We start from the raw sequence: 25207 nt of genomic DNA, 5'->3' as shown, positions 1-25207 counted from the left end.
AGTAAATCATTGCCAAATGTTTGTAACAAACAAGGATTTTCATTGTGCACCTTAGTTCAACCAAAGCAGTAGTACGTTCAAAAGTAAAATATGCAACAATTATTAATAAAATATATTCTGCAGAATATCTGCTCCCCTTAGAAAAAAGTGTGAGAGCAATGGCAGGAAAAAGATAGGCTTTCCATTTGCATGATTTTGGAATGGAAAGCCCACAACTGATGCTCACAATGATCCTTCATAACTTGTATAACCTGTATTTTGTGCTATCTGTACTCAAACATGAAGTACCTCATAAGAAGGCGAACGCTATCTATCTAGAACCTCCATATTCATTGTTGATATACCATTGAATACTGGTTGCCGAAGAAAAACAATGGGAAAGCACCATTGCCTTCAAGTCCTTCTTCCTGGAGGCATCTACAGTACTTGCTGGTCTAGATCAACCTCTAGTCTAATGCCTTCTGATAGGGATTTGTGCTCTTGTATATGGCAGCAATTATAACGTTGGAAATAACGTCATTTGGTTTCTTTTTGTCCTGTGTCACAATAGGACATCTTTTTTCCTTTCTTTTTGAATGAGAAAAGTTGCTTCAACCGTGCTGCATCTTCTCTGGTCCATGATCATTATCAAACATTTTCTTTCAGAATACCATGCTGGTCCTTTCTGTAGTCTTAGTTTCCATAGCTTTCCACTTCTGGTGATTAGCTAGGATCAAGTCACCTAATGTGTTAAAGAGATCTAGTCTAGTGTTGTTGTTTTTCTAATTCTTCGACCAAAAAAAACTGACTCAATGATACATATTTAAGATTGAGAGTAGGGAAGTCTCTCTCTCTCTCTCTCTCTCTCTCTCTCTCTCTCTCTCTCTCTCTCTCTCTCTCTCTCTCTCTCTTTTCCCTTCTTTGTCCTTTGAACTTACTGTCCTTTTGTTGTCTCATTGACTCTCTCTTTCCGCAGTCTTCCAGCATGCTTTTGAAACATCAACTTTTGTTTGTGTTCTCTATTGTTGGATCTGTGATGTCTTTTCTTAAATTCAAATAATGTATCACATTGGTTGGCAAGAACAGGGTCCCCCCACCCCCATCTAATTGGAGATGGAGAAAACATGTGAAAATGTTTAAGAATACGACTTGTGTAACCACCCAGTTACCTTGTGGTATTGCTTTTAATTTAAAATAGCACAATGGTATACTATAGCTCATGCCAATGTTTCAAGCTCACAGTTGCTTAAATATCAACCGTAACAGAATGCATGTCCTAATTGTGCTTGGTACAGCTGAACAAGAGATTTACTGACTCTGATATACTATATCTTAGGCAGTGATCCTGCATGTACATCTTTCATCTGTCTGTGCAAACAGTCTATATTGCTGGTGGCATGCTCTGTGTGTTTGTGTGTGTCTCCAGACTCGAAGATGTCTGAAAGAGGGATGTGTATAATCATCTTACTCCTGCCTCCAGTAAGCAAGCGCTTTTGTCTTGTTTCAAAAACCTACAAAACCTGCATGACTAGAGGCAACAGCGAGCAGAAGAAAGGCTTAATGGGAACCGATCTCTCTCTTTTAAAAAACCAACCCATTTTCAACCACCTTTAAAAGTATTGGTTGTATTCGTAAGTAAGGAGGTTGGAAGGCCACTCATGCAAAGGAACTTTCCTAGCACCAGTTCCTCACTACCGCACCCCAACCAACCAATATTTGTTGGTATTTTAAGGTTGTATTTTGCTGCTTGGTGTGGTTTTAACTCCATTTTATAGTTCTTTCCCAAGCTGTTTATGTTGTTGCTGTTGCTGTTGACTTTTGTGACTTTGTTTTCTGTACATATTCTTTCCCCTTTTTGTACGGCACCAAGAGAGAGCAATAGCTATTGGGCATCTAATAAATGCATTAAGTAAAAAATGGAGCCTTTTGGCAGCGGATGAGTCCTCAAGAAAGGTTTTGGTAGGGTGTAGTGCCCCTAGAAGACACTTTTAAGAGGCCCAGGAGGCTGTATTAGGAAAAAGGAGTGCAGAAAAGCCCTTTTCCCTACATGATATTCCACTCCCATAACTTCTGGCTACAACCCCTTTTCTCTTTTCATTCTGTTAAGAGGCAGCTCTAGGGGGAAAAACCCAGCTAATTTCATACTTTCTCCAAAGCATTAGGAAACTACAGTTTCCTACACATAGAGGACTCTGTTTTTATCCTGTAGTGCTATGCAGTCATCAGTACATAATATGACTTGCCTCCATATTGAACAGTCCTGCAGTCAGAAAACATTTCCCATACCTCACAGGAAACCCTGAACAAGACCTTTAGTGACTGTATTTTAATAATCTGCTGTTGAGGCACCTGTGGCTTTTGCTGCTTCTTTTTCTAAGGCGTTGAGACCATTCTACAAATGATTTCCTTGTTGCTAGTTCTTATATGTCCCAGCGGATAGTGAGGAAGTAGCTTCTGGATTTAGGTATCTTGCTTTGTTTTCCACCCCAAACAGACTTTACAATTTCACAGACAAAATGCTAAACTAATAGAGCCACTTGAAAAGAAGGTCAATGGAGAAAATCTGTTTGCTGTTTTGACACAGGAGGTTACATGGAAACAGAAGCCGCAGCACAGGAATCTCTGGGATTAGGCAAACTGGGAACTCAGGCAGAGAAAGACCGAAGACTAAAGAAAAAGTAGGTTGCTTATTCATGCTCCTTTTATCCTGTCATCCATCTGTAGTGCATTTCCTTGATCCTTTCCTTATGCTCAGCATGGATTGCACCTGCTTGGAATATCCAGTAGGTATTTGTTTTCTATTTAAATATATTTGATTAGCAACACTTAGGACAATTTACAAACATGTAATTTATCAAAACAGTGTGATAGCTTGCAAAAAATAAAACAAGTTTTATTGGCACTTAAAGCAGCTGAGATACACACACACACACACACACACACACACACACACACACACACACACACACACCCCTAAAGGATTGTGTTCATTCCTCTATGTGGATTTCAGTAAAGAAAGTCAAGAGGGAAGGCTGTTTGTATTTATGAGCCGCTTATTATAAAATGCAAATGTTCTCCTTTGACTCTATTTTCTCTTTAGAAGGGGGGCAACCTAGAGTTTTGTGTATATGAATTATAGGATAATTATATGCTTTCACCCACTGCATTTACTTGGAAGTTAAATTCAGCAGCTGCTATGATTCAGGACACATAGGCTTTGATAAACTGTAATTACTACTGCTTCTCAATACCTGCTATGCTCCATTTGGAAACAGATTTTTTAATATATATAAAACAAAGAGTGGGGAATCTTATAGGGGGAATAAGACTATGCAGTGTTTTGAAGCAGTGTTTTGAAGTTTTGCTTTTGCTTCTGTTGGTATGCCTTCAGAAATTTCCTTAAAATTTTCTCACTCAACTTACTTCTGCTGATCCTTTCCTCAAATATTGTCAGCTTAATATTGTCAGCTTCTCCATAGGTGTGTTCCAGCATTTGACTCTTTGTTTGTAGTATGCATATTAACCATGTTTTCTATGCCATGTATGACTGCAAGAAAATGTATTTTCACCATTCACTGTTCATTGTTCAACCTGATCCTGATTCAGCAATCCAAAGCTGCAACCAACATAATTGTTCTGCCAGAGTTTTATCTTTTCCATGCTATTTACTAGAATCCTTACCTGATTTCTTATATGAGCTTTGGCTGTACAGAAGAAGCAGAGAACCAGACTGGGATTTGTATCATGCTGCCAAGATAGCCATTAGATTTAGATTTAGAAGAAAATATCAGATAAGAGGTTTCTGACTATGAACGGTATAAAATCTTTACTGAGGATCTCAGGAATAACTTCTGGTTATAACTTCTGTAATATTTTTAAATTTTATTTCTGGCTTCCCATTCCTAAATATTTGTAATGACTAGCACTTGAAATCCTTACCCCAGTTGCCTAGAAGAAAGCCCCATGGAATTCAGTGAGGTTACATATGAGTAGGCATGGATAGGATTGCACTAATAACATCACAGGAACAAGACCTTTAGTGACTGTATTTTAAAAATCTGCCTTTGAAGCAGCAAAAGCCACAGGTGCCTCTTTTTCTAAGGCGTTGAGACCATTCTACAATGGTGATGAATGAATGAAAGGGAGCAAGCAAGGATTATGCAGTTAAATGCAAGTCAGAGAGGCAAGGAATTCATTTTTATTGGTCTTACCGCCAATTTGCTTTGCAACTTTAAATGTTTCCCGCCTTCCCCTATTAAGTCTGTAATTTCACATTGCCTGTGGGGTGTTTTGCTTTCTTTAAGTTACAGTAAATGTTTTCCTATCCTACCATAAATTTGCAAATTTTAGTGATAGGATATATGTTTTAGAGATCAGCATTTTCACATTGGTGTCTTTATTTGCGTGTTCATTTTGAAACACTTTTATCCTATCTGTTTGCTTTACAAAATCATTCAAGCAGCTTTTAAAGAAATCTCGGTTGAATAGTATCTGGCCCATTGACTTCTCATGTCTTGATTTGGATTGTCAACTGAATACAGTCTGCTGCCAAAAATGTCTGCCACACAAGAAGTTCCTGGGGCTCTGAATTTTGCAGACATTGTGTTTGAGACTTGCCCATGGAATCTTTCCCTGCTACTTATCTGTGTAATAGATCTTAGCCCTGTTCAAATGACAATTCTGGGCCAGAGATGGTGAAAAAGCGAGAAGGGTTCACTAATCTTCAATACAATCGCCCAGACCCACACCAGTTGTTTGTGCACAGGCTCGTATGCAGGAGCTACTCTTGGTATTTTTTCAGGGTACAGATCACATGGAAAGATTCTAGGTTCATGCAGTTTGTAGACACATAATCTCTGGACAATAGATTGACTTAATTCATAAAGGTTGCAAATAGGGCCAAGAGGCATCATCTTAAACATGTCCCAGCCAAATTGTTGTCTGCACAGCAGCCTGGTTGTTTAGATATCAAGGCAACTGGGTTTCTGCTAGATATTACACTGGAGATCATTCTGCTAAGACAGGAATCCTCACAGGGTACCAGTAAATTTAAGGCCTCCATGTACCACAGTTACATGATGGGCCAGACTTTCAAACTACCCTAATTGTTTGAAAGATGGGTTTTATTACAGTAGAGCTGTAGGATGTGGTACCTCCTCAAAGTAATGGTATCAAACCTTGTTGCTTCAACAGAAGGCTTGTAACTTAATACATATTTTTGTGTGCTCACTAAAAATGCAAATGACATGCAGTGTCTTGGACAAATTTATGTCTAGCAGCTATTGAAATGTGAACATGTTTACCATGTTCACCATGAATCTACCATAAATCTAATACATCTATAGTAGTTTTCACATGCTAACTCACTGAGGTCTACATGGGCTTAATTTGTCAAAAATGCAATCAAAGGCAAATAATTTAAAATGTGGAATATATATATTGCTCACATTGAAACTGTACCCATCTAAGTCACATCTTCAATTACTACCATTAGCTGCGCATGTTGGTAAAATAGGTTTTACAAATGCAAGGTGAAAGCTTAATTATGATTTTACAATGTTAAGATTTACTGTTAAAGTCCTACAAACTGCTAGTTTCATTTGGATGATGATGTAATTTGTATAACGATGTAATTTGAAGGGATTTTAATTATCATATACAAATGCTATACTCTATATATATATCGAGAAGCATCTCCAATAATCATCCAAATTTGGAGCATTTAAATTGAATGTTACTTTGGGTTGCAATTGGCCAAGCCTTTCAAGAACTCTAAACTGCAGTGGGTATAAGCTGTGACCAGGGTTGAAAGAAGCCTGATTTTCTCTCTTCTCAGCAATTCTTAAGGATCAGCCACCCCACAAATTATCAGAGTCCTCTATATAATGCAACTACCTCTTCCCTCGAGTCACTGACAAAATTACCACACTGACACTGAAAAATTCCTTCTGCCGCTTACCAAATTTGTCACTCGCAGCATTTCAACCTCTGGCAAGGATGCCTTTGCAACTGAAACTAGTGCTACCTTATTATCACCAGTAACACAGTACGATAATTTGAGGGGGGAGAACTGACAGCTTTGTTTGCATTTGTTCAGTATCAAAGGCAATCTGAATGCACGAGTTCTCCCTAATTCTTAATGCTTCTTTTCAAACGGTACAGCATATGGCTCCAAGCTGGGTGTAAGGACACAGGCAAGCAAACCAACCGTATTATGCTCCCGGATGGAGAATCTTATTGGCGTATCTCCCGAAGTGCTTTCTTGCCGCTGCAAAAGGATATGACAGCTCTGTACTGCCATTCAGCCACACCTTGAATTAGGAAAAGGTCATTTAGGAGGCAGAGAAGGGGATGGCAGGCTGTATGGCACTTTTATCCAGCTGCAGGATGATGCACATACCAACCCATGGGAAATCTACTGGTGCAGGAGGCAATATGAAGATCTACATTTCTGCAAAAGCACCCACTTAATCGACAACTTGTGGGATGAAGCTGGTTTGATAGGGGGGCGGCTCAATCTCTCTGCTTTTTGTGTGGGTGTGGAAATGGCAGCCAAGTCAATGAAGATGGTCTTACAGGAGAACTTAAGAAGAGCTTCGTGGATCAGACCAACGGCCCATCTCGTCCAGCATCCTGTTCTCACAATGGTCAACAAGTGGCCTGTGGGAGACCCGCAAGCAGGAACTGAGCACAGTGACTGCACTTAGACCCCGCCTTTCATAGCAGCCTACCCGGATCCCCCCTTGCTTTGTTTTATCCTCACAGTGAGGTAGAGCTGAGGCTGATAATTAGCACCTTAGCCAGTGCAGCCACCAGTTGCTCCTGCTCTGAAGCTTGGCGTTTTTTATTACTTATAAGAACTTCTCACTCATTCATTTAAAAATGTCCTGAAATCCATATATTACAAGATGTGGATGACTTCTGGTCTTCTGTATCATTGGATTTCCCATCATAAAGCAGTGCTGAGGAACCTTAGGCCTGGGGAGCTGAATTTGGTTCTCCAGGCCTCTGTTTTGCCCTCAGAACTTTCCCCAGGCCACACACACCACTGTCCTGAGCTGGGAGCAGGTGGCGCTGTGGTCTAAACCACTGAGCCTCTTGGGCTTGCCGATCAGAAGGTCGGCAGTTCGAATCCCCGCGACAGGATGAGCTCCCGTTGCTCTGTCCCAGCTTCTGCCAACCTAGCAGTTCGAAAGCATGCCAGTGCGAGTAGATAAATAGGTACCACCATGGCGGGAAGGTAAACAGCATTTCCATGCGCTCTGACTTCCATCATGGTGTTCCGTTCCGCCAGAAGCGGTTTAGGCATGCTGGCCACATGATCCAGAAAGCTGTCTGTGGACATATGCCAGCTCCCTTGGCCTGAAGCAAGATGAACACCATGCCTGACAGTTGCCTTTGACTGGACTGAACCATCCAGGGGTCCTTTACCTTTACCTTTAACACCCTGAGTGTTTTTGCCTGGCTGAAATGTGTCTTTGGAACTCTTAATGCCTTTTGCTTGTTTGGATGGAGGATGGGGGTGTCTCTCTGTGTGTAGAAACTTCCCTACTGTATAAAGGTAAATTTTTAAAAGCACTGAAAATAAGTGCTGGAAGAGTTCAGTCCTGCATCTGAAGCTCTTACAGGACTATCCCGTTACCAAGCTTTCTTCCACACTAGCCATTTCATCTGAAATGGACGCCATTTGTTCTCTCATTTTTGAATAATCCAAATGGGACTGTTGCTAACGTGTTGTATTCTGGTGTTTTTAGCTATTCTTCTCCTGCTTTTCTACACTTTTGATTTGTGGGTCTCTTTCTTTAAACTGTTAAAATGCAATTTCAGCACAGTCCGGCAAAGTGCTTTTGAGGCACCCCAGCGCTAATGTTCCCATTAATTTTCCTCTTAGTCCCCTTTTTAAAAAGTGACTTCCACTTCTCAGCTTCTGCCACCTTAATTAGTTTCTTCCTATTCTCTGGTGGCATTTTTGAATTGGTCCATAACTAGGCAGTTCATATATGGGGGAGCCCTTAAAGTTCTCTTTTTCTCCTTGCAGCTCATTAGTTAATTTTACAATTGGAATTTCTTTGAGTTGAAAATCAGATCATACATTTCCTAAATAAGTTTAAACAGACATTTCATTTTGTGTTAAATTTTCTTATAGTTAAATGCAATGGAATGGAAGGGGAAAGAAAAATTATAATGCCTCAAATTACCTTTCTTGGAGATGGCAGATGTATTATTTATATGCTTGTTTAGATTCATTTCTGGTCTTGCAGCTCCTCTTTTTAGAGACATTCTTAAAACTGGCAATATTATACAATGTACCGGTAGTATTAGTTACTGAATAACATACAGAATTAAATAAATCATAATCATGCTTAATTTAGGTGCTTTTGCAATCTGGTTCAGTTTTAGGTTTCTACTTAATGCTGATAATATGCATTTTATATATTTTCAATTTTATTTAGGTGGATAAAATATTAAGCATTGGGTTGGCAGTTATAGTGTTGCTGCTGTCAGAAACTTTTGTGACTGATTACACCCGTCTCGTGGTATGTAAAGTTGTCGTGTCTTGTTTGCGGTCTGTATCATGCTGTGGGTGTTTGTCTCCTGCTTTCCAACTCAGGAATTCCGTGATAGATTGGCACGTTGTCCTACTCATGTGATATGTGTAACCGTTACATTCAGTTCGCATGGGACGCAGCTTGGGTGCAAGTTATTGGTCCTCCAGGGTGGTTTGTAGGGTGTCCATTCTTGTGAAGACAATCCCAGTGTTCTTTTCCTCTGTGGTTTCAGTCAAAGTTCTGACGCAAGGGGAGAGAATTGGCTTGACCAAGCAGATGTCCATGTTCAAAAAGGGCAGGCATGGCAATGAAAGTTTTGTTTTCCATTTCATGGCAAACTCTGCTTGACATAGGTTGTTTTTTTAAAAGGGTACATGGTTGACAACAGAAAAACAATATCCACAGATTGCATAAGATTGCACTGGACCACACAACATTACAGCTCAGTTCTTAACAAAGTTTCCATATGCATTAGACACTGAAAGCATATTGAAAGCATGCAGCCCGTCCTGTCCCCCGAATCTTGGGAACTGTAGTTTGTTAATGGCACAATGAATTGTTACTTTTTGGTGAGTAAACTACAGTTTACCATGATTCTTTGTTTGGTGGGGGGATGTGCTATAAATTTATGCTGTGAACACAGCAGGTGTAACGTTCAGACCTGGCCTTAGATTTGATAGTAGAAAATAACCCTTCAGTCTTTAGCAAATGTATTGTTACAAATTGTACACTAGTTGTTTCATGGGGTGGGGAATTAATTCTGTCCCAATATATAAACATGTACAACTACTTAGCCTAAATTCATCGACCTGTAAATGCAGGAGATATTGACCCTTCCAAATCACACTGAAGAGATTGCCGATGAGAGGAGGAAAGCAATCCCTAGGCTGGTCTCCTTCTCAAAATGGAACTAGGATTGGTGGCAGCTGAGAGTATTGATCTCAGGAATAGGAGCTTCCCCATGCCAAGCTATTGGATGTAGGAAATTCTAACTGCAGCATTTCCTGCCTGCATGTACATCTTCATGTAAATATCTATTTCCCAAATTGGTCCATCCTTTGTTATCATCAGGTCCTTTTTAATTTAGTTGAGTAATTATATTAGTTTGGCTTGCTCATCTTTAGCTAAAAAATAATAAGTTTGCTCATTGTCATATACACAGTATTGCCTCTAATGAGCCTAGTAATTAAGTGCAATTTAAAACAAAACAAAAAACTGAATTAATTGCTAACCACCTATTTTTTTCCCTATTCTTATTGCTAGAAAAAACAACAACCATTAATTTAGCCACTATGGTTGTATGCTTTTGTTTAGCCCTTCAGAATACTTAACTATCATCTGACTCTTAATTATTTCTAATTGCCCATTATTGACTAAATCTGTTTGCCTCTTCTTTTTGTGTCAGGACCCATAAGAAATCATTATATATTAACATATCTCTGAGTTGATGCACAAACTTCCGCCTCCCTCCACAAATAATTTTTCCTTATATATAGTTGTTGCAACGCCATACCTGCCCTCTCTGGAAAAGAGGAAGGACAATATTCAGTGATCTTAGCAAAGGCAAAGGTAATCTTTTGAGATTAGGCAGTTGTTGTTTTTACAAAGGCAGTGTGAGAAGGGTCAGGTTTTAGGATCTTTGCTACTCAGCTAATAGTAAACCTTCAGTCCCTTGCAGATGTTGTGAGAAGATAAATAAGAGATCCATTAGGGCAAATGGGGCACTGCCCCACCAATCTCGGGTTGCCCTCAGCCAGCTCCCACCTGCCTGCCATCTTACACCCAGTCATGGGATGGGTCTGCCTGCCTGCCTGGCGTTTGTTGGATTTTTTTGAATAGTCAAGTTACTTTAGAGCCGGTCTAATGTAACTACTGTCTGTTTAAGAGAAACAGGTGCCGGTGTTTCTGTTAATTGCTCACAGGCGTGGGCTCTGCTTCTTGTATATAAGGCTCTGCCAGAAAGCCTTCTGTATCTCTTAGTTAGATCTTTCAGTTTGATTCATCTCTAAGTAGATCACACTCTCAGTTGTTCTCAGTTGAAGAGATTCCTAGTTGAATCTTAGTAAGAGAGACTCTCAGTTTAAGAGATTCCCAGTTGAATCTTAGTATGAGAGTTGCTTAGTTATAAAGCTAGTTTACTGTTAATTCTCAGGTAGTTTAATGGGAGCTTTGTGGGAGTTTGTGGGAGGTTTGGAATGTGGGAGAAAGCATTTATCTTTAGTTTAAAGTCTCTTTAGAGTCGGTTTGTTTTTCAGTTAAAGAAACCCAACAGTTTGTATTTTCTTCTGTATGCTTTTACAAGCATACAGCTAGTAAGGGGTTTCATATAAGGGAGATAATTCCCTACACTCTTGGTGGTGTTTTCTTAGCCAGATCAACTTCTGACTGTGTATACTCTGCGTGAAGCGTACTTTAAAGGGCCGCTGGAAACTGGGATATATGATTTAGGTTAAGCAAGTTTCAATACCCAGTTTTCTCCAATATTATTCTTATCATATATATTATTTCTCAATACCATTCTGGCTCCCCCTACTGCTGGTCTGGCTCCCTGCCTCCTGCGCCACCAGGCCCAGTGGAAATGAGCCACCCCTGTTGAAGCATAAACATTATGGACCACCTCCCAGCTCAAGAAGCCATTGCATCTATCTCTACAGACCAGTTCGCTCAGTCACAATCTTTCTTCATATACAGCACAGTGTTTCCAGGTGATTTCCCCCTGAAACAAACAGCTGGTACACAATGGGGAGCAGGATCAGAACCATGGAGAAGAGATGTAAGCCTTTGCTCCCATAGCAGCCCCGAGCAGAATTAGGCCCTCCTCCCCTGTGCCTGCTCTTCTCAGTGGGACCAGAAAAATATGCTGCCCAATTGTGGCTGCATGAAATCTCCATTAGGAAGTTGCTTCTGTATTTGTGGGAAGCCTGGATCAGACACCCTAGTTTCCAAATTATTGTGCCCCCATCCTAGATTGTGCACCAGTTTGTTCATCCTTCAGGGGAAAGCCTATTTAGATGGGGGTATGAATGGCTCCTAGGTAAGGAACTGTATCATTAATGGACATGGATAAATTATAAGGAAAATTGCTATCATGGTTCAGGGAGGTGATGTTGCAAATATGAACTGTAAGGAAGGCAAATGTATGTTTTTTTCTTACGTGTTGACTAAGGCTAGTTCTGTTGTCGTTGTAATCCATTTTGTATGTTCTACATTCAAGTGCCTTCAATTCAAGGTTAAGCTTGAATAATTTGCATTTCTTTATCAGGGAAATACAGTTTTAGTGCCATCTAAATGTATTTACTCTGTAGAGGGCTATCTATTTAATTTAGCTAAAGCAAGAGAGATCGGTTTGAATTTTTTAAAAAAATCATACTTCTATGCTGCTTCTTTAATTTTTTATTCTATCATATGATTTCTTTTATGGATTGACATATATTCATTAATATTTGTGTGCTTTTCTTTTCCATCCATCTCTCTTCATCTCATGAAAAGCACATCTGGGTAAGTTAAACCACAATGGTTGCTGATCATATTCATTTTCAGCACCATATTTGGATTTCTTCTTTTATTTCCTCCTCTTATTATATTTTTTAATTTCTATATAACCACTTTAATTTGCAGATCTATGTGGAGAGTTAAACCAAAATCAAACTTCAAAATATTCAAAACTGGGCAACATGGGAGAACTTTTCAAGGTCTACTCCTGTTTTTTCTCAACTTGTGGATATATTGATATATTTTCATATGAACTGAGTGAAATTCTAGATGAGCTGAAATAAATGACCAAAAAACAAACAAACTTGTGCTCTACCTCTGTGGTAAAGTGTTTCACTAGTATTTCACTCATTCATTTGTTCATTCGATTGTTCTATATGACCCATATATAGAACAACAATATTTTGCATTGATTTTCCCACTCTTGGTTTCATTTCTTACCGATTCAATTAATTTGCAAGTTTGCAAATATCTTTTTATTGCTCTTCTCAGTTTGGCTAAAATTATTCCGGCTGCAATCCAAACTCACTTACATGGGAGTTAGCCCCACTGAAATAAATGGGGCTTGGTTCTGGGTCGACACGGGTAGGTTTCCACTGTTGAAACAATTGCTTTTCTATATATAAAAAAAAAATCAGGTAGTAGAAGAGAAAACCTCCTAGTCAGACCTCGTATAGCCCCTTCCATGCAAAGTATGTAGAGTTTTACACATATATAAACTTCCAAACATCTCTGTGATTAAAACAATAAGCTTACAAAAAGCCCTTTTGTGTGTGGAGCTGGAAAGGACGGAAGATACTAATTTAAGAGTTTTATGTTAAAATGTATTTCTACAATGGGTGCAATCAAATATGGCTTTAATATACCTGAAAACTCCAGGGGTCTGTAATTGTATCTTGCAAGCTTACGATAAGATTCCAAGGCCACATATTATGCAGGCTGGTTGATTCATTATGGTAGTGGTGTTATATTTTGAGCAGTCATTATTTCTCATTATAATTCAAAGTTAAGGCCCTGGCTTCTAGTGGCTACTCAGCAATTCCAAACTATGGTATATTTCCATTTACCTAATGAATGCTTTTAGGAAAAAGCAATAACTTTCACCACCTTGAAACATATGCACAGCATTGACAGCATTATTTTAGCAAGCCGTGCTTTTATTAAGAGTAATCAAACTTCCTCACTTTTTAGATTTTAAAACTTTTAAATTTGATTTTTTAAAATTATCTTTTGAGGATTCCCCCGACCCCTTTATTCTACCAGAATGTATATAGAAAATGAATTACACATCTATCCAGAGAAGTTCAATAGTGACTTTAAATTGTGTCAGAAACCTAGCTACGCTGTATGGAGTAGAACTGTGTGCTGTTGACTGTTTTGAATTTATTTCATGGAGCAGTTCAATGCTCACACACAACGCTAGGCCAAACCATGATACGGCTTATAGAAGCAAATGTACAGCTTCCTGGAGAAAAAGATGCAGATGCTTTGCTTCTCAATAACACAGTAACAGCAGGAATGGGGAAGAGGCAAAGGACTTGTGCTCTTCTCTCTTGAAATCCAGCCTTTTGCCCTAAGCAGGGCCGGCCCAGCCAAGAGGCAAGTTGAGGTGACTGCCTCAGGCAACAGGATCCACAGGGGCAGCAGATCTAGCCTCCAAGGGGATCATTGCTTGCTTGCTGCCACCGCCGCCGCAGCTCCTGCTACAGTAACATCAATGGGCTGCTTGGAAGCTGGATCTGCCGCCTCCTTGGCAGCCCCACCAAAGCTTTTCTCTACAGCAGCCTCTTGGCAAATAAGAGACACTGCTGGTCTCCTCCCACCCCTAGAGAAGAAATGGCAGGGGTTGCTCTCTGGGATCTCCTGGGGTCTGCACCCACCCAGCGTAATTCAGAGCAGCTCCACCCCTGCACAACAGCCTTTCATTCACCCTTCAACCATAGGGTTGATTTGATTCCCCCACCGCCGCCAAATTCCTGATGTAGATCTTCACTCACCCCTTCTTCCCTGGGAGGGGTGTGTGTGCCATTTTGTGGTTCCCCTCACGTGCCGACATGTCTTAGGCCAGCCTTGGCACTAAGCCATGCTTTGGCTTAGTGCTCTGTCTGGATCAGGTTTAGTAGTGAATAAGGAATTTCAGTGGTCAGCAAGACTTCCTTAACAAAGGCAGCATTCAACAAACCATTGAAGAGAGCAGTCCCATAATTTTCTAGTCAAGTTTCTCCAGCTGGAATCCCTTACTGAAATGGAAGAAAGTTCCAGAAGTGCAGCAGGTTCCCTGTTGGACTGTGCCCTTCTCCTGCACTTTTTTTTCTATGATAAACATACATACTATCCTGTAATGTAAAGCTTATGGCACTATGTTGCGTTATAAACAAGGCTGCATTCCTATTACTACTTCTAAGAAAAAACAGGTGCTCTTTATTACATCCAGTGGGACTTAATCATTTCATTCTGCACTGGATTATATCTGCATAATGAGGTGCAAATGTTTCTGCTCATCTGATATCTTAATGAAAGAAAATGGTTGAAAATCAGTGGCATGCAAACTAAAGTCAGCACCCACTTTTGCACTTGTGTTCTCAATTGGAATTCGCTGAACATTAATGCTATTCTCTCATGCTTCATATTTGTATTTTCCCCCTCCCTTTTATCTTACATAGAGAAGTGTACTGTGGGTGCTCTGCTCATTACTGGACCTGACATTGAATGGCCAAGATTACTTATAAAATTCTCTCAATTGCACAGTGACTGCCTTAGCAACACATTCTATTAATTTTTTTCCCAGATGGTTCATGAAAGGTATCAAAAGGACCAAAATACAAATAATTATGCATATCTATCCCATGAACAGGGACCCAGGTGGCTCTGTGGGTTAAACCACTGAGCCTAGGGCTTGCTGATCAGAAGGTCAGCGGTTCGAATCCCTATGGCGGGGTGAGCTCCCGTTGCTCGGTCCCAGCTCCTGCCAACCTAGCAGTTCGAAAGCACATCAAAATGCAAGTAGATAAATAGGAACCGCTATAGCGGGAAGGTAAACGGCGTTTCCGTGTGTTGCTCTGGTTCGCCAGAAGTGGCTTTGTCATGCTGGCCACATGATCTGGAAACTATACGCCGGCTCCCTCGGCCAATAATGCGAGATGAGCGCGCAACCCGAGTCGGTCACGACTGGACCTAATGGTCAGGGGTCCCTTTACCTTTACCTTTATCCCATGAACAGCATAAGGCAGGCATCCCCAAACTACGGCTCTCCAGATGTTTGGGACTACAATTCCCATCTTCCCCGACCACTGGTCATGTTAGCTAGGGATCATGGGAGTTGTAGGCCAAAACATCTGGAGGGCCGCAGTTTGGGGATGCCTGGCATAAGGCAATGACTGAGGAGCTGACCATGGTAAAATCATAGTTCACCATCTTCTGCAAAAATGAGAGATTCTGGGTTGAGTTATGAGATAGCAAGCTGCTATTGGATTTCACCATGGTATCTTAAAAAAAAAAAGGATGTGGGTGGCGCTGTGGGTTAAACCACTGAGTCTAGGGCTTGCTGATCAGAAGGTTCGCAGTTTGAATCCCTGTGACGGGGTGAGCTCCCGTTGCTTGGTCTCAGCTCCTGCCAACCTAGCAGTTCGAAAGCACACAGTGCAAATAGATAAATAGGTACCTCTCCAGTGGGAAGGTAAACGGCGTTTCCATGCGCTGCTCTGGTTCACCAGAAGCGGCTTAGTCATGCTGGCCACATGACCCAGAAACTCTACGCCGGCTCCCTCGGCCAGTAAAGCGAGATGAGCGCCGCAACCCCAGTGTCGTCTGCGACTGGACCTAACGGTCAGGGGTCCCTTTACCTTTACCTTTAAAAAAGTAATGGGGTTCCCTTATCCAGCATTTTCCAAGTCGACTTAGCATATATTTCCAGGTTGTTATTTTGTTTATTTACCCTTTCTTCAAGTTTCTAAGGTCCCAATTATATGTGGTTCAGGTGATAGGTAAATCATTGACCCATGTCAGCATTCCTTTCATACCTTGTCATATTTCAATGTTATTTACCATGTGTGCTAGGCCCATACACACCCAACTCTAGCATGACAGCACTAAGCAGTCCAGCAGTAGGTGGGTGAGAGAGGCTGGCATGCTAACACTGTATGCATTTCGGTTGGCATGCATGGGTAACGTAATAGGAAAGGTTTGCAACATTCATGCAGTTAACTGCTTTCTTAATGACTCTGTGCCGTGTACAAATTGGAGCTCAGAATGCCACAAACAGTATTCTCAGGGGATCTTCCATCCACAAAACTGCCACCCCTGTTTAGCTTCATTGGTGAAGCTAAACAAGGTGCATTTACCCTTCTATGGACCTTTTAATTTCTTCAACATTACTGCAATTTTTAATACTCCACAATATATATATATATATATATATATATATATATATATATATATATTTAAAAAAATAATGTTTGAATATGTAATGGCTTGTAGAATGGAATGGTAAGAAGGTCCATTTGAATTCTAGTTTTTTGCATAGACTAAAATGGAACAAAATGAGTTTTAATTATTTTTGCATTAAATTGAAAAAGAAAGCAATAACCAACAGCACTGTATTAACTCTACAGCATTTCATTCATTAACAGCCCTAAAGGAATGGAGGGGGGGGAGTGTTCTTTTTGAATGTCAGCATATCTTAGGTTATCCTGTATAATTTAATGAAGAAGCTGCAAACAAGTATATGAATAAATTCACTTTAGTAAATTCAGTTAGGAAGGATTGGAGAATGTTATTATCAAAAGAGCAGTCTTGCCCTTGAGCCATGATATTTAACACATATAGATACCTTCACTGACTTCAATGGCAAAATTCAAAATTGGCATCATCAAGTTAAGACAGGTTTAGATTAATCATATGATTGATTGATAATATTTTTTTTTTAAAAAAAACCCTTATTTGCATGTGTGTAAAAGATTAGATTTTGAAAACTGTCTTCTTTTTATAACGGTGAAAAATAGTGTCCACCTTTTTTCATAGTTAGTTTGCATGCACGAATTACTTATCCTGGTGTACAAAATGGCAAGCACTTGAAATTATATAACCTACATATTTCATTTTTGAGAAATCACCAAAAGCAGTTTGATCACAAGTGTTCAAGCACTCCTTTACCGTGGAAGATATGTGTTCCCCATTTCAGCCAGGTGACATATTCTCTTTTCCTCCTCTGCAACAGCCACTGCAATAGGAGCTATGTACTAGAAAGTTCTGGGCCATGTCAAATGGACAGCTATTGATTTGACAAAACAATACAGTGTACAAAAACACTTCTTCCGTGATGTAAGAACCTTTTCCCTCTCCCAGTAACCATTCACACCTGAAGCCCTCAAATGACTAAGTGATATTTGGTTTTGGAAAGAGGCCAACATGTGTATTTCAAATCCAGCTCATACAACAAAGAGAATATGGAGTCCATCTCTCATTGTACTGCTTAATTACTTTCCACAGAAGTCAGTGTTAATTTAGCAGGAAATAGTTGTTCTTTCTCTAAACGATATCCTGAGCAAACATACATATGCAATGGTTTATAACACAACTGAATAGTAATGGGTTTTCCATGCAGCTTGAGTAATGCTCAAAAATAAAGTTGAAAAGTGTTTTTGTCCACATGTTGGACATTCATGAGTGACTGGTCAGGTCACCTACAGGGATGCTGTAAAAGTGGTTTTCCTGCATTTGCAGAGGGTTAGACCTTTGAGGTCCCTTCTAACTCAATGATTCTGTGAATTCAGCAAGAGAATTCATGGCCGGGGAAGCCCATTTTTCTCAACAAGAGAAATAACATTTTCTCTTTCGTCTAAACAGTTCAACAGTGCTGACGGACAAATAAAGGCAGCTAAAGTAATGTATATTTGATGTGATTTACCACAGGCTAACTGTATCTGAGCATAATTATGTCTGTGGTACTCCTAGGTAGCACCATATGCTTTAATAGATTTGTGATGGTCTTTTAGGCATGAACTCCTGGAGGAAGCTCGGAGGAAGGGCTTGCCTTTTGCACAGTGGGATGGGCCCACAGTGGTTGCGTGGCTAGAGGTAAGTGCTAGAGAATATTCTGACAATGTGGGCATACCTGATTGTACCTGAGTGTTATGAATCATTTAAGATCTAATACAGGTTTGGCATTAATAAAGGAAAAACAAAAGCAGCACTAATTCATTCCTTTTACTGAGAGTCTCCCAGAATGCCTTATACTATGCTCCAGCACAAAGCAGCAAGTTCTCCAGCTGTCCTCTTATAAAAGCAGAGAATGGCCAAACCTTTCTAAAAATACAGATTAATCTAAACAAATCTGAGGGTCTGCAATGAATACAGTCATACCTCGGTTTAAGTACGCCTCGGTTTGAGTATTTTCAGTTTAAGTACTCTGCGGACCCGTCTGGAACGGATCAATCCACTTTCCATTACTTTCAGTGGGAAAGTTCGCTTCAGGTTAAGTACGGACTTCCAGAACCAATTACACTCATACCTTGGGTTAAGTACGCTTCAGGTTGAGTACTCCGCGGACCTGTCTGGAACAGATTAATCCACTTTCCATTACTTTCAATGGAAAAGTTTGCTTCAGGTTAAGTCCACGGCTTTCGTAAACCGAAAATTCGTAAACCGAGGTGTTCATAAACCAAGGTTCCACTGTACAAACAACACCACATACCACACTGTAAATAATGATCCTCAGTTCTATTAAGTGGAAAGTTGCTTTCTGAGTTGAATCACTCTGGCTTCTGAACCTCCCTGTAATATTTAAAATCTGAATACATCAGTAAAGATAGAGGAGCGTTCAGTATTAATAATCTCCACTTTCTTGAGTACAATCACTATAAATCTGTTTGTTCTTTAAAAAGCAAGCCATTTAGAAAAGCTAAAGAGTTTGCTCTTCCTCCTATGCTAAAAACAGATGCTGTGTTTCAGGCCACAATGTGCAGGATTATTACTGTTGAAGTGAAATTCATGCACTTGTATTTCAAAGGTAGAAGCACTGAGCGTGTTTGATGAAGCAGAATTCCCCAATAAGCTTTAGTAATCAAACATATGTTCTCCTACTTGGTTTACAAGTTGTGAGAGAGTGAAAGAGTGTCTTTTTTTTAAAAAAAAGAGATTTTTATTAAAGCACGAGAATTTTTACATACATTATATTCTCTCCTTCCAATTTTTAATTTCCCGTACCATTTTCCCTTTCCCTTCCCACCCACCCCCCACCCATAATCCATTGGAAGGGTTCAAACTGTTGTCCTCAGCCACGGGCACAATGTCTTTAATTTCCACTGAATGTCTTCTGATCCAGTAGTTGTTATCCATTGAAGATAGGGGTTCCATCTGATCCTTATAATAGTAGACTTGGCCCTCCATGTTATTTCCTGTGACGTTACTGCCACAATGTCTGACTGAATAAATTCAAACAAATAATTAGTCCAGACCTCTACTGTCCATTTTTCTCTATCTTTCCAACCTAAAGCTATTGTTGCCTTTCCCGCTAGTACCATTGCTTTGAAGGTGTGCTGGTCACCTTTCTCTATGGCCGTGTTTCCTAGTATACCCATTGTCATAAGATTGAAGTCTATAGGTAACTTCACTTTAAAAACTTCATTAATAAACTTAAGGATTTTATTCCAAAATCCCCTTACCTCTGGGCATTCCCAATACATATGGGAGAACCATTCCCTTGGCTTGTTCTCAGTGCCAGCAGTTAGGGTTCAATCCTGGTATCATATTAGTTAGCTGGGCCAGAGTTCTATACCATTTTAGAAAGAATTTTAGTTCGAGCTCCCTAAATTTGCTTACTTTAATCTCGTCTATTCCTTTCATTATCCTTTCGACCTTTGATTCGCTAATTTGTTCTTCCTTACTCCACATCTTTTGAATAAGTTGGGTTGTCAGTTCTTTATTTGTAATCATCCTCTTATAGATTTTACCTATCATTCCTTGTTTAGTTTTTTTCCATTTGTTTATATAGTTCCTCTATATTGGCTCTTCTAATCTCATATTTCCTATCTTTTGAGCTTTAAGAATTTTATTATATAACCCTCCAATTTTTAACCAGTATTGGTTACCTATGTTCTTTGTTACTTCCTGCAATGACTTTAAGGATTCTCCTCTATACATATCTTGGACTATGTGATATCCCTTAGCATTAAGAATTTCCCACCATTTGGGGTCGTCTATTGCCTCATATATGCTTCCTAAGGGTGCCCACAGAGAGATAGTGAAAGAGTGTATTGAGCTATTAGGATTTTTCAACGCAGAAGGAACAACTTGAATCAAATGATCCAAAACAAAGGTGCTGCATTTAAGTGTGTAACATGTACAGTTTAAAAAAAGGAAAAGTGTAGATATTCACAGGATCTGAAAGCAGCAGCTTCATTCCATTCATTTTCTGTGAAGGAAGCCTAAATTATTAAGAAGGCTTAGCTGAAAGATGGGAACCAAAAGTGTACTGATGGAAGAGGACGTTTTGTAGCTAAAGGCTAAAATGTGGCTTTGCCCTAGACTATTTGAAGGCCCCCAAACAAATTAAAGGGGGAAAATATATTTCCAAAATATAAGATTAAAAAACAATTAAAATGGCTTTAGATACCTATTAGGTCCATAAATTACCATATAGCATATACTCAACACAAAAAACAGTGGCAATTTGTTGTTGACAAAGGACAGTTGGACATAGAAAGGGTCCCATTACCTCCAGTAGCTTAGGGCCTCATCAAGTCTAAATCCAGCTCTGGGGTGGCATTTGTTTCCAAGAAAGACAGCACTGTTGTTGAAACTGAATTTTAAAATCATTTCACTACACCTGAATTGCATGTACTGTAAGCTATGATTAAGCCAGAGGTTTTGAAGCAAAGGGATATAGAATGAAAGGCAGTTTCAGAGGGTGAAAAATGTTTCGTTAAAACTTCCCAAACCTTACCTGTTTTGCAACAGTTCACTCCTGTTCAGAGTCTCTATCAGCGACATGCTTTGGTTTGAAAAATAACTCTGCTTCTTCCTAGTAACAAAAAGGAAATGTAACCAAGCCTGAGTGTGTGACTGTTAACACTGTCACTAGGGAAAGGACTGCATTAAAGCAAAAAGAAATTGCCACTGAAATGGCAGCCACTTGGGGTTATGAAGAGGTTCACAACGGGGCATTGCCCTGAATGCCATAAACAGGGACAGGTGACAGTGTGGTCTGCTTGAATATGAGTCAGGGGGCTTCTTTCCTTTTTGCAGCCCTGTCCAACACAAACAACAACAAGCACCCCATATTTGCCATACGCACACCCCATTTCAGCTCCAGGCATAAAACTTCAGCAGTCAGATTTGCTACTTTTGATGCTCATTTTTGTTTCCCACCCTCCACCCCCCACCCCCCAACAGTTGTGGCTGGGAATGCCCGCCTGGTATGTTGCTGCTTGCCGTGCAAATGTGAAAAGCGGTGCCATTATGTCTGCCTTGTCAGATACGGAAATTCAGAGGGAAATTGGAATCAGCAACCCTCTTCATCGCCTAAAGCTCCGTCTGGCAATCCAGGAGATGGTATCACTCACAAGCCCATCGGCCCCTCCGACATCTAGAACGGTGAGTCACGTTCCTCTCTCACTCAGCTAGAATTCTGCCTGAGCATGGAAGTTAGCCATTTATGGACCTCTCCTTTATCAGCAAGGCTTGTTTGTCTTATTTGCTTAATAGTTTTATCTTTAGTGATGCTTTCCGCCAATTTACCCAAGGCAGACTTTAAGCTAACGGACATGTAATTTCTCGGTTTCCTTTTAAACACTTCTTACCATGCAAGGAGACAGCAGAAATCATGGGATGAGAACATGCAGGAGGTAATGTTTTGGGGTTTGATTTTCCGTTTCCCCACTGTTTTTTCCAATGGAAATAACTTCAGCCATTCCCAGATTGGATCTCTGGTGCTTTTTCATTCCCAAGTGGCCGCTGCTAACTCTTCAGTGGTTTGCATTAGTTGTAAAAATGATTGTCAAGCAGGCAGACATAGCACAAAGAGATGCTTTTGCTGATATTCAACAGGAGTTGGAGGGCAAGCATCCCCATGTCCTAAAAGGCAATTGTTGAGGGAGTCATCTGGTGTGTAAGGAACACATTCCCTGTGGAAGTGGCTTTAGCCATGGGCAACCTTTGTTTGGCAAAGCAGTATGAGGGCACCTGTGCTAGTCAAAGTAGCAACAACATCAGCATGAAGTCACAATGGCCATTGTCTCCTTAGGCAGGCAGCAACAATAGTGAGGCACACAATATTTCTCTCGCACTGAAGTAGGCATGTGTGGCCACAAGTCTCTCTCTCTCTCTCCTGTTGTGCTGGGCAGAAGCATTGGCCTCTGTTGTCTCACTGAAATAGCCAAGAGATGCCTCAGCAGAGAAGTATGGTTTTTTCCTCCCCCTTTTTTGGTAAGTCCTGCTTCTGGCCAGAGTTCAAATTATATTTGGGAGCAGCTTCACATATGAATTTTCCCTGCACAGGTGTACAAATTTGTAGGAGAAACTCCATGCATCTAAAGGTGTGCATGTGTCTGTTTTGTGGAGACATATTGAGAAATCATGATTGCCATGATCTCCAATGAATTCCAAGTAACAAAATAAGGTGAGGGTTACAGATTGGTTCATTTGTCTAAGAAATGCATCAGTCCTAAGATACAGCCAAAGATTAGAAAACTAATATATGATGTGAACAAAGGGCCAATTTTCTGAATTTATTCTTGGAAGAAAAGGAATTATACTTGCCAAAGTGCCAATATCTTTTCTGAAGATGTTTAATACTTTTTTTAAAAAAAATGTAGAAATTGCTGGTTCAGTGGGGGCTATTCTTTTCTAGATATGATTTTCAAAAAAAAGGAAAAGAATGAATATGGTCTTGCCAACCCTTTTAGCTTTCTTTGATATATTGCCTGAAGAAGCAACCCCTGAACTGCGCTTTGAATTTTGCATTGCACAAAATGTTAGAGGCAACATCTGAGAGCTAGCAAAACAAAATGAGAAACCGTGTGGGTGGGTGGGGGAGCAATGTCTCTCCCCCCTCCATTCTAGAATAGTCATTTGATGACCCCATGTTCCCTGTTTGCATCCTAAAAGATTATCTTTTTTAAAATTAGCGCCCTAACCTAGATCTACAGACTTCAACCCATGCTTTCCATTTCATGAGGTTTATCATACGAGTTAAAAGGTTTATCGTATTAGAAATGCCCTGTGCATATGTATGTAGCCTTTGGGTCTCCAAAGACCTGAAAAAGCATACCTGTCTGCTGAAATAAGAGCCACTTGAACATGCTCTATATAAGAAGTAGTAACAGTCGTGTTTGGAAATGGCAATCTTACTGGTATTCCTTAATACGCATTTAATGGAATTCAGGGGATCACCTCCGTATCTTTTTTCAAAGTGGAGGAAGATGAAAAGCAGCTGTCTGAAGTTGTTTCTGGCCGCTGCTCAACTGAGGCAAGGACGTGGTTGTGCTCATTGTGATGCTGTATGCTGTTAACTTACAGTGTTGCTGCCTTTCTTCTTTAACACTGCTTACCTAATGCGGATTCTACCTGCCTCCCTGTGGGCATTGGCAATAGCCCTCAGGCAATGTTTGGGTGACCCATGAAGAAATGGAAACTCTTGCTGCTCCAGCTAAAATGGTTAGTTTTTCATATTTACTTCAATGTCAAAGTATGGATTTTAGTTAACACTATATGTGAATAAGCTATAGAACAGCTGCATATTGTTTTACACAATATTTATTTGAATTTTAAGCTATGTACGCTGAATATTCCGTATATACAAGGAGAATGTCACGGTACAGTTAATGAGTCAGATAATTCATGCCAAAATAAAGAAAAACAATAAATGTAGGTGCTTATGAAGAAATGGCCTGGCTTTTCACAAGTTGTCCAGCGCAGCCTGTGTCTATTTAGTCAGAAGTAAGTCCAAACTGTACATAAGGTTGTAGCAATAATCACCATTTTGAATTCTGTTTCTATTAGTTTAATAACTTTGTTCGTTTTATTTCCTTGGCGCAGCAATTATTGCAGTTTGTTTAAGTAGGCTAGACTGGAAATAATTCTCTGTGGTGATATATATTTGCTGAAACCGTCGTTGTGAAAATGTGCATTGATGACAGGTTGTGATGACATCATAGTGCCCGTGTTGCTGATGCAGTAATATGCTTTGTGACATAGTGCTAATCCCAGAGGTATGATGGCAGACTGTTTACTTAGAAGAAGTTCACACCATACATTTAAAGTACTATGATACCAGTCATGACTTCCCCCAAGGAATCCTGGGAGCTGCAATTTGTTAAGGGTGCTGAGAATGGTTAGGAGACCCACCTGTTCCCCTCACAGAGCTACAATTCTGAGAGTTCCCTGCAAAGAGAGGTTTTACTGTCCACATTGTCAGCTCAGAATTGGCTACCTCTGTCCCATATTCCACCTATACGTCTGTCCTGATGCTTACCTATTTCCATTACGTGAATAAATCTTCCCAGATTTATCCCTGTCAAATATGAAAGCAATGGTGGAAAAACGAGAATCAAACTGTTCCCATATCAGCTGTTTTGTGTGACCATGTGGGACATTTCTGTCTGTTCTGTAAATTTCCCCAAAATGTGTGCTTTCCTCACTGTTTAAATGGGCCAGTGTGAGATGTATTAGGGTAGAGCATGAAGTTGCTTCTTACCTAACTTTTAATTTTATTAAGAGTATTTTGTTAGCCAGCGGTTAACCCTGCTGTAGGTTAATTTCATTACCCTTCTGTTTGAAACGCACAGTTAACGTACGGCACTGTATCTGTTGTTTTGCTTTCTTGACTCACGCCGTATTTCATTTTGTGTTCTTAACTCGCTTTACTAATGGCTGTCCTCAACACTGCAGAAAGAGAATGAGGAAGGCAGCTGGGCTCAGGTAGGAACCTTTTCTGGTATGACTAATAATAGCTCAACATCTGGCACTGGGGAGCTGTCAGCCCCTTCCACAAAAGAGTTCAGTGCTTGCTCTTCATATTTATTTAAGTATTAGAAACTAGGGATATTTTAATGGTCTTGTTCTTTTTTTCTCTTTTTGCTAAGACAAGCTGGTTTTGTGCTGCTAATTATAATTGAGCCCCAGGCAAAAGCTTCAATGTGCCTTAAAGGGTTAACCTACGCTGAATCAACTTCTCTGACTCAAGAATTAAT

At 40.1% G+C, this 25207-nt stretch overlaps 1 protein-coding gene across 1 annotated transcript in view; it reads left to right on the top strand.

Moving 5' to 3' along the window:
* The window catches only part of PPFIA2 (PTPRF interacting protein alpha 2), a 260822-nt gene that overhangs the window by 224397 nt on the left and 11218 nt on the right, over nt 1-25207 (top strand). Inside the window, exons 21-26 of the mRNA XM_035128598.2 lie at nt 2564-2657; nt 12018-12026; nt 18014-18095; nt 21411-21611; nt 23610-23672; nt 24906-24935. Coding sequence (XP_034984489.1) covers nt 2564-2657; nt 12018-12026; nt 18014-18095; nt 21411-21611; nt 23610-23672; nt 24906-24935 — 479 coding nt within the window. The remainder of the gene's footprint in view (nt 1-2563; nt 2658-12017; nt 12027-18013; nt 18096-21410; nt 21612-23609; nt 23673-24905; nt 24936-25207) is intronic.

The sequence above is a fragment of the Zootoca vivipara genome, chromosome 10, assembly GCF_963506605.1.
Source record: "Zootoca vivipara chromosome 10, rZooViv1.1, whole genome shotgun sequence".
Lineage (NCBI taxonomy): Eukaryota > Metazoa > Chordata > Lepidosauria > Squamata > Lacertidae > Zootoca > Zootoca vivipara.
Note: the sequence above shows the minus strand (reverse complement) of the source record. Positions and strands in the feature narration are given on the sequence as shown.